The sequence below is a fragment of the Pempheris klunzingeri genome, chromosome 18 (assembly GCF_042242105.1).
Source record: "Pempheris klunzingeri isolate RE-2024b chromosome 18, fPemKlu1.hap1, whole genome shotgun sequence".
Lineage (NCBI taxonomy): Eukaryota > Metazoa > Chordata > Actinopteri > Acropomatiformes > Pempheridae > Pempheris > Pempheris klunzingeri.
This window is the reverse complement of record NC_092029.1, coordinates 6,082,373-6,099,422: the sequence shown is the minus strand read 5'-3', so window position 1 is coordinate 6,099,422 and position 17,050 is coordinate 6,082,373. Positions and strand designations below refer to the sequence as shown.

At 44.7% G+C, this 17,050-nt stretch overlaps 1 protein-coding gene across 1 annotated transcript in view; it reads left to right on the top strand.

The window, feature by feature from the left end:
* The window catches only part of runx2b (RUNX family transcription factor 2b), a 36,585-nt gene extending 19,930 nt beyond the window's left edge, over positions 1–16,655 (top strand). Inside the window, exons 4-7 of the mRNA XM_070848873.1 lie at positions 1,425–1,529; positions 11,295–11,462; positions 13,417–13,578; positions 16,177–16,655. Coding sequence (XP_070704974.1) covers positions 1,425–1,529; positions 11,295–11,462; positions 13,417–13,578; positions 16,177–16,655 — 914 coding nt within the window. The remainder of the gene's footprint in view (positions 1–1,424; positions 1,530–11,294; positions 11,463–13,416; positions 13,579–16,176) is intronic.
* The last annotated feature ends 395 nt before the right edge of the window (positions 16,656–17,050 follow it).

The following is a 17,050-nucleotide window of genomic DNA, read 5'->3' as shown; positions in this document are numbered from 1 at the left end:
TTATGATGAGAGAGTTGGCACAGAGGCTGCTCTCACCATCTCCAAACCTATTAGAAGCATTTTCTTAGAGACTTTTATTCTCTACAAGGCTCACAGAAAGCGATCGCCTACAATAGGTTGATTGTGATGCTGATGCTGTCAGCAGCTCCACCAGTGACTTGTTTTCTCAGTTTCCTTCTCTGTTGTAGCTGTCAAAAAGGGAGGAAGCAGAGGCAGGCAGGAGGGAAGAGGGGTGACAAAATTATACAGAGCAGAGGAGGCATGGTGGCTGGGCCTGTTGCCACGGAGACCTTGCGTGCGTCCCTTCGCTGTGACACAGAATCTAGTCACAGGAAGTGACATAGGAGCCAGGGGAGATCAGACTACGAGGTGTCTGAAATGAATACCTGACAGTGACAGATAAGTACAAGCAGGGCGAACTGATAGGATGTTAGATAGCTAAAAGTCATGCACAGACGGGTGGGGGGAGCCAACACAGATGGATATAGATTGATAGTTACAGGACTGACATGGTGCCACAGCACGATTACAGCAAAGACGGACAGGACAGAGAGTAATCAGATACTTGTGATAACATCATTAGAGTTAATAGTATAGCAGTGCACAGGATTGCCTCGACCGTAAACCTGGTTTAGATCGCAGGTAATAGATGACAGCAGAGATGACGGCAAGGAAGGTCACGCTCTAGGTGTCCCACTTTATCATAGATCACTAGCTCGGGTTCACCCACATGTACCTCAAATCAAGTATGTGGGACACCTGTTGCACCTGTGATCTGAGATCTGCTATCTCCCCAAATCATCTCATCACTTCCTTGAAAGGCATGTTTACAGTGAACTATAGTGTAGAGAGCAGAGGAGGGGGAGGACGTGCACGGGTAGGTGGCTGGGACTGAATGGACATGTTGCATCAACCTGCCCCCCCACGTCCTGTTTCCTGCAAGTAGCCGTGGTTACGTGATGCGTTTGCATACCTCAGACGTTAGTGCTGCTGCTGAGTCGGCTGTTGCGCTCTGATTCATAGCATTCCTCATGCGCGCGCATACGAGCAGACACACACACATAAACACACACAGAGACACTCAACCTCAAGGCAGCAACTGTTGGAGATTATCGAGAAAGGAAGTGACTATTAAAATGCCTCTCGCCCACTCACACTGTGTTAGACAGGGAGAAAGTCTGGATAACGAGACACTGGCTCCTCTAGTCAATCTTCCATTTAGACTCTGCCAAAGAACCTAAATAGACCTCCTCAAACGGCCAATATTGTCTGTCGTTAATCCCCCTAAAGTCGATTTTTCCCAGTTTGCATTGGCTATTATGTGATCACAACCACACTTGTGACTTGGGGATGGGTCAGAGATGAATGCAAGTCATTGTCTTACCAGATGGTATGTCATTTGATGTTGTTTGATGTCACCACAGGCAAGAGCTTCACGCTGACAATCACAGTATTCACCAACCCACCACAAGTGGCCACTTACCACCGAGCCATAAAGGTCACCGTGGATGGACCGCGTGAGCCCAGGAGTGAGTACAAAGGCATGCACATACAGTACAGTATGGGAAAATGCTTACACATGCAGCAAACAACATATTAATTAGTATGATTTGCCTTTAAAGGGGAACACAGGCGATTTAGCATTGTATTTAACAACATGAGAGATACAGTTAGATTGAAGCAGAATTGAAGTAGCAGGCCAAAATCCTGAGTTTCACTTCCTGAGCATCCTTAAGCTCCAAAAACACTGGATCCTACATTTCCCATAATGCAACTCAGTATAATCTTTTATTATAAATTCCCTGCCGCCTGAATGCCCTCTTCATTCACACCCCCACACTTCCGGTTTCTAACACAGGCTCAAATTTGACTCAACTCATTACAACTGCTGACTGTTATCAGTCTGAGCAGTACATCTCGTGACAAGTGAGCTCAACTTCAAAACCGTGAGCAGTGCCCCTTTAACAAAGCTGTGGGTGTGGCCGACTGTGCAGCTAGCCAATAGCAGCACATGAACAGCTAAAATGGTGACGGGCTAATAAAACAAGTTAATTAACCAAACAACAAAAAAAAGTTTTATTGGAAAAAGGTCTGATTGTGTTCATTAGCAATCAACAGGCGTTTAATTAAGTTGACCTCTCAGAAAACAGCTCAGCCTCCCATGTGACGGATTGAGAGAATAAGGAGAAATAAAAAGTGAGGCAGAATATTCCTGAGAGGGTACAGTGGGTAGCAGAATGCTAGCATCAGCTCATTTTAATGGGCCATATAAAAACAACTGAGGAGGAAAAAAAAAACTTTACTATAGCCGTTAGTGCCAACTGGTCTGGCATGCAGCTGTTTCCCGAACCCTCCTCCCTATTCATAAAAAAAAAAAAACATATTCTCATCTCATGGCGTCTCAATGAACAATATCACATCACAAACAACCCACCAGCCCGCCTGCTCAGTCACATATGGCACCAGGACGCATGGAGACACAGAGGAGCCTGGAGACAGTAGGATTAGTACCACCATCAGTCTCCATTGTAGGAAACCTGTCCGTGGTGCCAAAAACGGCCTCAGACGCTCGACATTCAGCGTTCATCAACACACACTCTGAAACAAAGGCACATGCTTGTCGTCAAAACACACATGTACTCACAATCACACCCACTTTTTCCCCTCCATCCCTCCTCACACACGAGCCATCTTGTTTGATCAAAAGCATTTCCTGTGCATCTGCTGTCCCCCGTCAGACGACTTTCAAACACGTCCAGTCATTTGGTGGCAAGCAGATGGGAGTCGGAGCAGAATTTGTTTAGAAAAGCCCCAGTTTGGTTTCAACAAAGTTGCAGTCTTAGATTTGTGTCCAGACTTTAGACTGAGTCACTAAACTAGAGAACGGCAGTACTACCTGATGTCAGGTGAGGGGATTATGGCATAGTGAGTCTTACACTTACACTTTCATCCATTATTCTTTCTCTTGTCTCAGACCAATTTGTGGTCTGGGGCAAAGCTTTAAAGTTAAAATCTGCATGTTCTAACTTCAGTCTCAGGACAGTAATTTAAGCAATAAATAGTATGTCATCATACGTAACCCCTGAACTTCTTTACTTTGCTGTTAAGTGGTCAGAATTGCAGCACTGGTGTAATTTACCCAGAAACTACAGCCAGAGCACGTCTCCCTCTCAGGGGTCATTAAGCTGAGGTCGGAGGGTGGCAAAACACACATGTGCCCTCTCAACCGCGCCTCCCCTCCTCCTGGTTTTCAGCACGGAGTGACTTGGAGCTGAAAACCGGCTGTCTCCAAAACTGTGATTCTATCTGTGAACGCTTCATTGACACTTGGGGGGGCTTTGTCGGCCATTACAGCTCTATTTTGTGTTAAACGAGTGGGTAATTAGGAGGCCTGTGGTACATTGGGCCCCTACAGGGAGGGGTCCGCACAGAGACACACGGAGAAAGAACAGTGGGCTGTCTTAAACCTGACATACACTGGCACTCTGTGGGCCCTCTCTGTAAAAACACAGTTGGCTTCTGGAAAATAAGCTGACAATAACACTAGATCTCATCGTGGGCTGGTAACTGGTCTGAAAAGCTAAAATTAATAACCATTCTCCATGCTTTTATTGATTTCTTTACACTTTTCCTGATGTATTTGGCAGTTGCTTCCTGTTAATGACTTGCCTGGTTGTGGGTCTCGTTCAGGAAGGACATTTCGTGGGTGTGTGTTTGATGAGCCTTATGGTAGCCATGTGAGTCTCCCTGAGAGATGTCATTTCCCCAGCAGCTCCTCATCTAATATCGGTGGAGGGATAAAGTTGGACCACCCGTGAATGAGCAGGGCTCATATCTCTGAACTGTGGTGCTGCGCTTTAGCTAATTAATTGCGTGGTCAGGGTGACGAATATCAGTGAGGCTTAGTTTTGAGATCTGTGGTATGATTTTCCTCAGAGGTTTACAGTGTGTGTATGTGTATGTGTGGGTATGGTAAGTGGTTAGTCAGGTCCCTCTGGCCACTGTGTTATTAGCGGGAGGCTAACTCGGTTTCTGTGGCTCGCATTGTGCTTAATCGCTTGACAGCTCTTGGTTACCCTGTGGTTTGCCACTGCACCAACAGCTCGGCAAGTGTGCACACATGTATGTGTCTGTGTGTGTTCATGCGTATAGGCATGTGCATGTATGTTTGCTGATGTAGATATGATTCCAAATGCGTGTATGTCTGTCCTTTAATGTCTGCATCTGCATGTGCGCACCCACATGACATGTTTTTGCTGAGAGAGTGTGTGTTATTGGTGTCATTACTCCAGTGTAGCCACAGTGCTGATTTGGAGCAGAGCTAATAGGCCTCATTAAATGTCATTTTGAGCTAATAGACAGGGAGTGGTTGTTTAAACCAATATGCTTTTATAGGTGGTTCTGTCTCCTTTCAGCAGCTCCTGACGGTGGCTGCGGCCAGCTGAGACAAACTTCCTGAGTGATAATAGCCGAGCCGTAATAACACAATATACTAGGCTTTCTGTCCAAAACCGCTGTTCTCATTATAGTTAATTGATGACAGACAAACATAGGAGGTGACAAAAACCATTGTGGCGTCACACACACTGTGTCTTACTGTGGCATATTGCAGTGGTTATTGTGCGTAACTGAGTGTGAGTGACGTGTGTGTTGTGTGTCAGTGGTGGAGGTTAGCGGTCAGGCCCGTCTGTGCTCCCCGGCTCTTGAAGCCACTGGGTCTGGGGGGTTCTGGGCTTGGGGACAGGGTCGTGTTTTGGTTCGATTTTGGTCAGGGTGTTAACAAGTCTGGTGAGGAGGCCCTGGTTACTTACAGGCCTGCAGACAATATTAGCGGTTCAGGAGACCTGTCTGCCAAGCCAAACTCTTCCTGCGACACACACATACTCACACTCTCACACACACACACATTCCTTGCAGATATGTGTCTGTATACATTCACAATGATAACTTAGTATTATTATTTTTGTAGTATTTTGTATTTTTGGGCGAGACCCAGTTTAGCTGTAAATGTAATTGGCGATTTTTAAAATCAATCTTCAAATCAACCAGTGAAAGACAGTTAAAATAGGGGTGATGTGATCACACTTCCTTGGGTCTGTTAAGATTGTTGCACTTTAAACATGTTTAAACATGAATAAAGTGAGCTACAGCTGTTCAAATAGGATAAAATAAAACTAATGGATAATTTTCTCCAGTTCAGCAAAGAAAAAGAGATAAGATCTCGTTGTGGAAATTAATTTAAAGTGAATAAAGCAGGACCATACAACCTCCTTGACTTTATCACCAAAAAATTGGACTCCAGATGCCAAACCACAGGTGAAACATTTATTGACAGATGGCCAAAGTTATTAAAGATGAACAGAATTTAGTTGTGAGGATTGAATTAAATGATTTATTGTCATTCTGTTGCAGTATATTGTTGGACATCCAGCACATAATGTCATCAAGGCAGTTAATGAAAGTGACAAGATTGCTATTATGGCCAGGTGTTATTGATATATACATCTGGGTGTCATCTGCGTAAAAACTAAACGTTAAATTACATTTCCAAATAGTTTCTCCTAAAGGATGCATGCAAATAGAAAACAATAGTGGACCTAAAACTGAGCCTCTTGGCACAACACAAGTTAGATATGCAACAGAGGATAATGCATCCACCATATCAAGTACATCTCTAAGCACTGACTCTCATCTTCACCCACATAACAGCCACACACCTCAATAACCTCACTGGAGTAGCTACTAGGCTACATTTGAACTCTAAAGCCATCTTCAGTGGTGCTAGGCTGGAAACAGTATGAGTAAGTGAGACGCCTTCATTAACATGTCTGTCATGACGACACCATAAGGCCTCACAGTCAGTGTCATCACACACACATGCCATTACATGTGCTTGTAGGGTACTATTACCTGCTGTAAGGCCAGGGCTTTGTTTCTTACAACAGCCGTTTATGCTCATTGCTAAATGCTAAGATCATCACAGATGCTAATTACATTGTACCACACTATTTAGATGATGTTAGCCAGCTTTCATTTCATTACCTTTAATATTGTAAAGGAACATGAGGCCCTTTGTGTCTCTGTATTATCATGCCTTCTCAGTGACAGCATCAAGCAAAAAATAGACTACAGCTTTGTACAGCATCCAGGTAATCAAAGAGATTTTCAGGAGTATCAATGCTCTTTTCTCCCTGACAGACAGATACACGCCCACACCTATCTCCTGCTGTGTAACTCAAAGCAGCTTTTAACAATGGGAGCCGGACAAATAAAACTCACCCAAACATCAGGAGGAAAAGGAATGAAAAGAGGGAGGGAGAGAAGAGAAAAAAAAAAGAAAAAAAAGACTACAGGCTTTTCCAGAGGCAGTCAGTCAGTTGAATGTCTTATGAAGTTCCTTGAAGAGGTGCCAAGGCCTTTACAGTGCAAAACACAAAATCATTCAGTGGGAGGGAGAGACGGAGGGGAAGATAGTCGAATGAAGAGGGAGAAAGAAAGGCAGAAAGTGAATCATAAAAAGAGACAAAGATTAAGATAGAGGGTTCGGAGCTGGTCGGCCCACGAGCTGCAATAAAAAAACATCTCTGAGGGATTTGTTCTCCCCTGTTCTGAATCAAAACACTTTAATGTGAGCAGAGAGGTGCAGAGGGAGCCTGTCTGAAAACCACACACAAGCCAAACTATGTCTCCATGTGTGCGTGCACGCGTGTGTGTGTGTGTGTGTGTGTGTGTGTGTGTGTGTGTGTGTGTGTGTGTGTGTGTGTGCGTACATGTGCTCCCAAAACTTTGTACAATATTGTACAAGTGTGTATATAATGTGTTTTTGTGTTCAATAAATGTTTCGACTTTAGGAATTATTGTGTATGTCTGTGTGTGTACATAGGAGTGTGTGTTTGCATGTGTGTGTGTGTAAGTGTGTGTGTGTGTGCCCTTCCCTTGCCTGGCTTGCTTCCTCCAGGCTGGAACGCATGGACCACACAGACGGCTGGCAGAGCTCCACGACAGCCTGGCTCCCCCTTTCTCTCCGTCTCCTTCTCTCCTTCACTCGCTGCCTCATCTCCCACACCTCCTCGCTTTTCTCTCTTTTTCACTTCTTCCTCTTTTCTTTCACTTCTTTCCAATTCTGTTTTTATCTCCCCCCCTTCTGTTCCTCTCCTCCCTCCCTTTGCTCCCTTTATACCAGACCCCCATGGTAGACGGGCGTCTGGCTGTCACCCACTCAGCGCTTTTCCTCTCAAGCCACGCTCTGCCAGCTTCAGATTGCCACCTGAAATAATTCATTGTTTCTGACCACTCACAAAAACAACATGGTCACTGTGAGGGCTCCAAATAAAAAGTGAAATATGGACCCAGCGTATTCATTCATCGACTTTACTGGCTGTTCCACCGTGAGATGACTGACACACACACGCAAACACAGACTGGCTGATTCAACCCAGGCTCCACAAGCATGGGGGTTTTTCTGAATCAGCCCCAAAGATACATTCATCCAATCTCACCCAGTGATCATAAACCAGACTGAAGGGCTTAGGGGGCATGACGTGACATCAAATTTATAAATTATCCCATTTATTCAGGATTTTCTGGCGCTCCACTTTTTCCTCACATGTTACTTAGTCAGGCAGCAGGCAGGATAATTTCCTACTGCTGAGTCTGTAGAGATAGCTGAAACTTGATGTGTTGGTGGGGGGAGGAGGTTCTTTAAAGGAATAAATCGACACTTTGGAAACATCTTCTTGCCACGACACGAGAGTCATTTCCACCCCCGGGCCTCTCCAGTAAATATGAAGCAATAGCCAGGAGATGTTAGCTTAGCTTAGCATAAAGACTTGAAATGGGGAAGCGGCTAGCCTGGCTTAGTCAGAATGTAGCATAATCCACCTACCATTACCTCTAAAGCTCACTAATTAACACATTATATCTTGCTTGTCAATTTGAACACTTGTAGCCAGAGCAAAGCTAGCTGTTTCTCTCTGTTACCACTTTTTATGCTAAGCTAAGCTAAGCTAGCTGGCTGCCGGCTGTAGCCTCATATTAAGTGTACAGACATGAGAGTGGTATTAATCCTCTCATTTGACTCCCAGTAAGAAAGCAAATGAGCGGATCTCCCAAAAACTATTCCTTTAAAGATTTTATCCCTTGGTACTAAGTTTTTGAAAGCACACTGATACCCTTGTCATGAAAATCCCAGTACAAACCATTCCCTAGCTAAAAAAACTCAGGCTTTTAAGTAATATTTTCAACCAGGACATATGGGGGAACTGCTAACCATCCGTCAAAGACCTCTGTGCTCAGGCTGAGATCCAATCTAATACTGCCATTAATTACAGAGGACTTATATTCTGTTTGCCTACTTGCTCTTACTGACTATTATCAGATCAGCAGGGAAGAGTTGAATCCAGACTCATGTCTCTTGGACGGCTGAAATAATACTATTCTAGGATCAGAGTGTAACTGTGTGATTAGAGATACTATCTATAGAGGTGTTATCTAATCATTATTAATCTTTTTTTGTGTGCATGTGTAAGCCTATGCTGTGCATGCCTGTGCAAGGGTGTACATGCATGATCCATGTGTGTAAATGTGCATGATTGCATGTGCAGACGTGTGATTGCATACGTCCATTCTTGCAAATGGTGTGTTTCTGTGTGTGTGCGAGTTGCTAACATCTGGTCTGAATCTGTCCATGTTTCCGGCCGCTGGCTGGGCAGGGAAGTGGCAGGCGCTATCGAAAATCTCCGCTGTTTTCACAGGGATGATGGGAATCTCAGGGACTTTCCCTACGGCAGTGAAATCATCCGCCTTTCCCGCTCCTTTAAATACCCCCGGCTCATACCTCCGCCCTGCTAGGGTTCCGATAAAACAGCTGAGACGTCTTGTGTTTGGCAACAGTTGTCCTCTAAAAGGTGTAATTAACTCATGAAAAACTGTATTTACTGTCAGAGCCCGCTAAACTAATGGACTTGAGGTCTGGCTGTTTGGAGTGTAAATTGGACCTTAATGTGGTGGTTGACATGCTGCATTCCTATAAGAGAAAAAATACGCTGGATTCCTTTAAACTGGGTTGCATCCACACATTTCTTGACAGTATAGTAGTCCAGGGTGGAAGCTGAGATTCACTGAAATTGTGACAAGTTTAAGTAACCAGTGACAGAGCTGGCTTGTCATGAAGAACAGAACTGTCTTTATCTCCTTACATACACGTGTAAATATCTGTCTGTATTTTGGGATTTTTCTCAAAGAAATCCTAAACTCTCTCTAACTATTTCACCATTCGCTGTGCTCAGCACTCTTCGCAGAGCCTGTGTCTCCTGACTGGTTCAGACCCATCCAGATCTCTTAATTTACTGGTCATCAGGGTCTCTTCCTCTCCATGTGCCTCCTCCCCCTTGCGTCTGTCCTTCTCTGTCTCCCCTCATCTCCCTTGGTCTCCCATTGCTATTTATTCCCATCACTAGGAGACGGGCTGTGCACAAAGGCCGCACTGTGTCCCGAGGCTTTTTTAGAATAGAAATTCGGTCTGTTGAAAATGGAAACGCTATGATTGACTGGGCACAGCTTGCACAGAGAGATGAGGAATGCCAGCGAGAGGCACAAATTATCCACAGGAACGATGGAGAAATATTATTAATGAAATATGGCCTTGAATTATGTTATAAAGCAAAAAGCTTCAATAAGCTGAGGTTTTTAAGTAGCTGATATTATTTGCGTTCCAAAGTAGCTATGTAAAGAACCCGATGATGAGATTGTCTGTTTATTTTAAACTGTATGATGCCAGTCTGGTAACGTCATTGTAATAAAAATCATGGTCTGTCTGACTGTCACTGGCAGCATTTTAACTCCTGCCATTCTCAACTCATTGCAGAGCAGAATTCCAAAAAGTTTTCCAAAATAAATTAATTTGTTGTGAAGAGTCAGATGGTTTATAAAACCGTTTCTGAGGCTGAATTATTTTTTTCAAATGGCAGTAGTGGAAAAATGCTACGCAGAGGATGAGGCAGTTTTATAAGATGATTTTGTTGTCATTTTGCATGTATTTGATTATGAGAGTGATTTAAGTCTGCAGAGAGGGAGGAAGGTGAGGAAAACATGCACCAAAGCTGCTCAGCCAGGTACACATATTAGACTATTAGTCCTCAAGGTGAGGCCCCATGTGAGGCATTTCTCTGTGGTCGATGATCTTTGTGATGGTGACTCAGTAACACAAATGATGGTTCTCCTCTCCTGTCCCTCCATAACACCCACCCAGCTCTGTAGGTGTAGTGCCAGGCCTTTGTTCCCAGTGCAGGCAGCAGGCAGGTTGGGCAGGATTCTGAAGCAGTTCACTGTTTCTGTGTAAGCCAACTGGATCTCTGCCAAGCACAGCAGGAGTTTCTACTCTCCCCTGTTTGATATTTACTTTACCGCCTTTACAGGGGAACTAGTGCAAGACCAGACAGACGCACTGACACAGGCCTGTGTCAGTGTTAGAAAGGACTGTGTGTGTACAAGCCTCTCTTTCTGCCCCACCTTTGCTAAACTACAATCTACACCTGGACCCCTGGGTAGGCTTTGCTGTGGTTCCCACTACAGGGCCGATAGAGATGGGATGGCTCAGTCGGAGCTTGTGACACATTGTCTTGTGTCTGTGTGCACGATCAATGTGCTTGCAATGTGCGTGTGTTGTATTTGTATATTGTCTATTGGAGAAGTTTAGCGTTACCAGCCTGAGAGAGCGACACAGGGATATAAAGGGTGTAAAATTATCAGCAGAGGAATCTGGGAAAGCAGTGAGTATAATATATATGGCATAGGTTACGACGGCAATGGCGTGAGAGCTTGTGTTTACCTGAGGAAGAAGCCTCAGGTTAAAACTAAACATTCCTGCAACTCCTCACTCTCAATATAGCCTCAACTCTCTCTTTTTCTCTCATGCAAGGTGATACCTAATAGTCACCTAAGTCTTTGTTAATTAGCAGGATGTAGCATCCCATTGCCAAAAGACTCTGTGCCTCCTCTTTGTTTAGGACTAAACTATGTTTACAAAGTAAGACATGGCACACAGAAGAGCTGAATCATTAAATGTACATTATGAGGGATAATTGTCTAACTGTATGCCAAGAGAACAGCAAACAAACTGAGATCATTAATCACATAGCTGAGCCCTGTCAGAGAGTGTCATCCTATGTAGCACGCCACATTACAGCAGTAATAAACATTATTATCAAATGAAATTCTATTTTATTGCAGCCTGGAACCCATCAATGACCGTTGCAACTCTTTACCAATAAAACACTGTTTCTGTGTGACTGCAGGGCATCGTCAGAAACTCGAGGACCCTCCCAAGACGGGTCTCTTCTCAGACCGCCTTAGTGAGCTTGAGAGGATGAGGGTGAGGGTCACTGTTCCCACTCAAGCCCCCCGACCAACCCTCAACACCGCGGCCAACTCCTTCAACCCACAGGGACAGACGCAGATAACAGGTGAGCACCCGATTCTCAGCTTCGACCTCAGTCCCAGAAAAGGCTTCAGCTCTGTCACGGGTTTAAGCTCCTCTGCGGCGAGCATTCACCCCTGCAAGGCGTCGTAGAGCAGGATCCCCTGTGAAAATTCAGGTCATTCCATGAAATGATAAAAATACCTTATTTCCCTGCGCTGAACAATGGAACCTTTTTTATCCAAAATGAAATGCTTTTAGATGCTTCAGGCTTTTCCTGTTGGGTCATCGTGTTCCTTTTGATATGTGACATCAAGTTTGAATGACCTGGCTCCAAGCAAGACGATTAGATACAGACTGGCAGTCGTTTAATATTATCGTACTGTGTATCAACTTTCATTACTATCCTATTATGACTTTACTGTCATCATTTTACAAAATGTACTTGTGAAAATTAACAACAATAACAATTTCTAGACAATCGTAATTAAAAAGTCACAAAATTAGCTAATTTAAATTTTTTGATTTACATGTGTAAGGACTTTTGTCTGATACACAACACGTGACACATGAATGTGATTATTTATAGTAAATTATCATTCATTTTCCATATTCTTATTATTTCTTTCTATTAATATCAGAAAATATTTTCAATAATATTCCATCATTGATTTGATACAGATTGGTCAGCCACAAAATGGGACCACAGAAAGCCCAGTGCAGTATCTTACATTGCCTCCGAGATCGTCTGTCTTTCTCTTCTCCGTCACTCTATCAATCTACATCCTAGAAGGTAACACCATCTCTCACGGTTCGGGATGGCTGCTACCTGATCGCCCGCACCTCTGGAGGCTCGTCACAGGTCGTCATTTAGCTCTTAGTTACTCTGTGGCACGGCTTTGTAGTGTCACTTAGTGGATCATTTGAGGGATGGTTAAACAGCGTAGCAGTGTGGCGGCGAGTGGAGAGTATTATACACCGGACTGGACTTTAATTGCATGTGAGGAAACTGCTTCGTGAGTGTAAATATTTTCAGGTGACGCTTGAACTTTGAATAGAGCAGGGGTCCCCGACCTTTTTTGTCCGACGTACTCCCACAGGCCTGTCAGATGAACCCAAGCACCTTCATCAGCACCGCCCAGCACCCATTTAAAACTGGATGTTATTTAACACTGTTAATTACATAAAAGGGAAATTGTTTCATACTATTCAATCAATTTTTACTACACATCACCTGGAGTGTTTTTTAAGTAATATATACAATATATAGCAATATATCCATTGCTTGTAGCTCGCTCCTTCATTGTTTTCTAAAGTAATTTAGCTCTCTAGTTCAACCATTACTATCTGAAGAGATTACTCATTATTTTCAGCTTTCTATTTAGTTTAGTAGATCTCTCTGCTCACTTCCTGACTGGCTTTCACTGGTTTTGGATCCGATTGGTGGTTACTGAATTAGAGATTGTCAATTACTACTCATTTGTTCACAAATTTCATCATTATACATTAAAGGGGCGTGCCTACGATGCCACATAAATCAAGTTTCGTGCTCTGTACTGTTGTGGAAGCACAGTCACACACAATGAGGTGTGTGCAGCGGTTATTTTCTTGGTTGTCTGCTGGTGTGTTTACACCCTGGGAGTGTGCCAGCAAGGCTCTCTGTGCCTCAGCTGCAAGCACAATGTTTTATAAGGCAAACAGGAAGATCTTCTCTTCGAAGGTAAACATTAGATGTGTCATTATGGAGGATGTTGCATAACGCGCCCAACTGATACTTACCTCTAAACACAGGCACAGAGAAACAGGGACACTAATAATGTCTACAGTTGTTGTGAATGTTATTATCAATTTGCTACCTATTCTAGCAAAAACAAATAGAATATTTGAGCCAGCCGATGGGCCTTTGGTAATTATTCTTCTCTTTCTTTTCTTGTGTGTTTTTCTCTTTGTCTGTCTGGGCTATTTTCCCTTCCTTCCATCGTTCCATTTTTCCACATCAGACCCTCGTCAGTCCCAGTCCTCTCCTCCCTGGTCGTATGAACAGACGTATCCGTCCTACCTGAGTCCCATGGCGTCCCCCTCAGTCCACTCCACCACCCCCCTCTCCTCCAGCCGAGGCACGGGCCTGCCTGCCATCAGTGACGTGCCTAGACGATTGCCAGGTAGAACCACTACTCTGCCACTGTGTGCAGCCACCTGGTCTCTTTGTCCCATCGGGGCTGCTTAAGCTGCTATAAATAATCCAAATAGTACTTTTTTCTTATGCGACAGAACGAGGGAAGGGGAGCGAGAAAGACAGACGTGCACACACTCAAGAGCAGAAACATAAACAAAGACTGCAAAAACCTCTCTGCTCCTGTTTAGCATAGACTAATAAAGCGCATCAAGCTGCTATTAGCTCATTCTCAAAATGAACGTGAGGAATGAGGCATGTTGGGTCCGACTGTCTCTCCAGAGAGCGGATGACAGCGGAGGAAAAAAACGATTGTTTCCTTTTTTCCTAGCTCCAAGCTTTTGATCCCAGAGGAGTATGGGTAATAACAGGCCCAGGGATAATAACAGGCTCGTGACTGACAAATAAAGTGTCTTTATAGTGATACGCCACTCTCACAAGGCATTCTGGGTAATTGCATTAGCCAGTCTGTTTGCCGTAACGGCAGCATCTGTGTTCCAATTTGTCTCTGTTTTTCCCCCAATGTGAAAGCTCCTTTAAACTCCCTACATGCCGCCAGACAAGTTTCTCCCCCGTACACCTGTTTGACTCACTGCCATGTAAGTTTTTTTTCCTCCCCTACTTTTTTTTTTCCCTTCTCTGTGTGTGTGCCCCGAGCGAGGGTGAGTGATTACGCGATGCGGCCGTGTGACTCTGCATTAGAAAGGGTTTAAAATCCAGCCAGCTGCCTTGTCAGCTTTGATTAGTTTGGTCTTTCCATTCAGCTTTCATCTCACAAGCGTCAGGCTTTGTTCTCAAAGCGTCACACATGCATGTGCGAGCACGTTCACGCGCATGAACACAGGCCCAAACTTTGCCTCCCGCCTTTACCCACTTGCACACCTCGAGCATTTAATGCCTCCTAAGTGATGTGACTAAGGCTCTCAGATCTCTGGAGATCATGTTGACACCTCGCCGGGCTGCACTGTAACAGTATCCAGCCACAGAACATAACGACAAGTACGAGCAGAAGCTGATATGGATGATGCTCCAGCGCACCATTCCAGCGCCTCCGCACACACCTTCACACACACCAGCTCATGTGTTGAAATATTAGTTGCTAAGAAGCGGTTGCAAAAGTTCATCAGTCAAGTAAAACACCTAAATCGGAAGTGATGCTCTAGAGTTTGTAAATTCCTTCCAAATATTTAGACAATGCTCCACTCTGGTTTCATTTAAACTAATAAAGTTCAATCTGGCTCATCATCACAGAGCCCCTTTGAGCACTAAAATAGGTCCAAATGTTAAAAGCAGGAGTCAGGAGTTTATTGAACAGCGCCGGTCATGTCTGAGATCACACTGCTCCTCCACAGTGGAGACAATCATCTACTATTTCTATTAGAATCAAACAGATCTTGTGGAAAGAGGAAGTTTAAAGGCCTTAATTGGCAGCATATGCTATCTGACGCTAGCGACAAACCCGGCTTCGCAATTCCTCCCTGCACATAAACACTGCGTCCCCCCTCCTCTTCCCCGCCACCCCCTGTCCTCTCGCAGCAGACATGGTGACACGGAAGACGCCTGGTGATTTATGATAAGAGCGCCATGGCTGGACTAAACCACTGAGAGGAGACGGGAGGGAGGGAGGGAGGGAGGGAGGGAGCGCGAGAGGGGGAGGACCTCCTATTCTCCTTAAACTCTGCGCCCAGCGCAAAGCTCGCCGCTGCCAGTTAGTGGTTTTTGGGTATTTTTTAAGGGATGAAGCGAAGAGAGGAACGAAGGGTGAGATGGAGCAGCTCCCTCTCAGCTCGCTCTCTCACTCGCTTGCGCGCGTGCACACGGACACACACATACACACACACGCTGGAGCCGATGGGAGGCGAGGAGAGGAGCCACATCAGAGCTCAGCCCTGCCTCATTATGGATCTCATGGAAACTGTTTCTGCTCAAAGTGTTTCCACATGTGCAGCTCCTGATTCATCCCAACTGCTTTTTTATGTGCATACAGTATTCACACACACACACCCCCCTCCCACACACACACACACACACACACACCCACACACAGTTTGCACACACACACACACATGCATAAACAGTTATACAGATACACATGAACATGCGCCAACACACACACACACACACAGAAACATAAATATGCAGAAGCGTAAACATATTGCATGCGTGGGACTTCACTGATGTGTTGGTTAACTTTATCAAAACTAAAGAGTTGGAGTGAAAACAGTTGATGAATATAACAATATTTGTAGATAAATACTATTCTGTTATTGTGCCCACAAAATCCATTAACCAAAGTCTTTCTAAATGAGTTAACACACATATCTGGCTGGAAATATTTGATTACATACAATTCAGTTGACTACTGTTTTATTCCTCAAGGGGCTCTTATTTGTTAAATTCAATTACTCTTCAAGACAAAGTGCTAAATAGTTTAGGAGTCCAAAGCCACATTTCACATAATCAAAACTGACAAAATCGGTAAGAGGAAGTGCGATTATTTAGGCTTACATGGCTTAATATCTGCTGTACTGTTGATGTCAGAGAATCCTAAAGAAATCCCTGTTTTTCTGTGTGTGTGTCCCTCTAGGTTCCTCTGACCTGAGTCCATTTCCTGGTCAGTTTGAGCGTCAGTTCCCAGGCCTCTCCTCCCTCACAGAGACGCGTTTCTCCAGCCCTCGGATGCACTACCCGGCCACCTTCACCTACACCCCACCCGTCACCTCTGCCATGTCGCTGGGCAGCGCCCACTACCACACCTACCTTCCCCCTCCTTACCCGGGCTCCACCCAGAGCCAGAGTGGACCCTTCCAGACCAGCAGCACACCCTATCTCTACTATGGCGCTTCGTCCGGCTCCTACCAGTTCTCCATGGTTCCCGGCGGGGACCGTTCGCCCTCCCGGATGATCCCGCCTTGCACTAGCGCCTCCACGGGCACCTCCCTGGTGAACCCCAACCTGCCCAGCCAGACGGAGGGAGGGGTGGACGGCGACGGGAGCCACAGTAACTCCCCGACTGTTCTCAACTCTGGAGGCCGGATGGATGAAGCTGTCTGGAGGCCATATTGAAGAAAATCAGGGGGCGGAGATGGGAAGTCAACTGATGTCATGGTTTGAAAGCACAAAACCTTTTTTTTTTTACTGAAAAGGGGATTTTTGAGCTCTCATCAGCTATCTCTACCTTTTGCTTGGAATTAAGGTTGAGATAAAAAAAAAAAAAAAAAAGACCAGACTTGTACGGACTTGTCTTCCTGGAATGTGTTTTGACCAAGGCACTACAAAGGGAGTCATTCTCACAGCAATAATGAGAGAGACAATTTTGGTTTACTAGACCTAAGTGGATGAGACATTATTTCAGTTTTATTATAATTCACAAGCTAAGGGATGCTTCAACAATATTTGTAAAAGACTGCCTCTTTTGTATAGTGTTTGTATTTCAATAAGGCTTTTTGCAGAGCATGTTT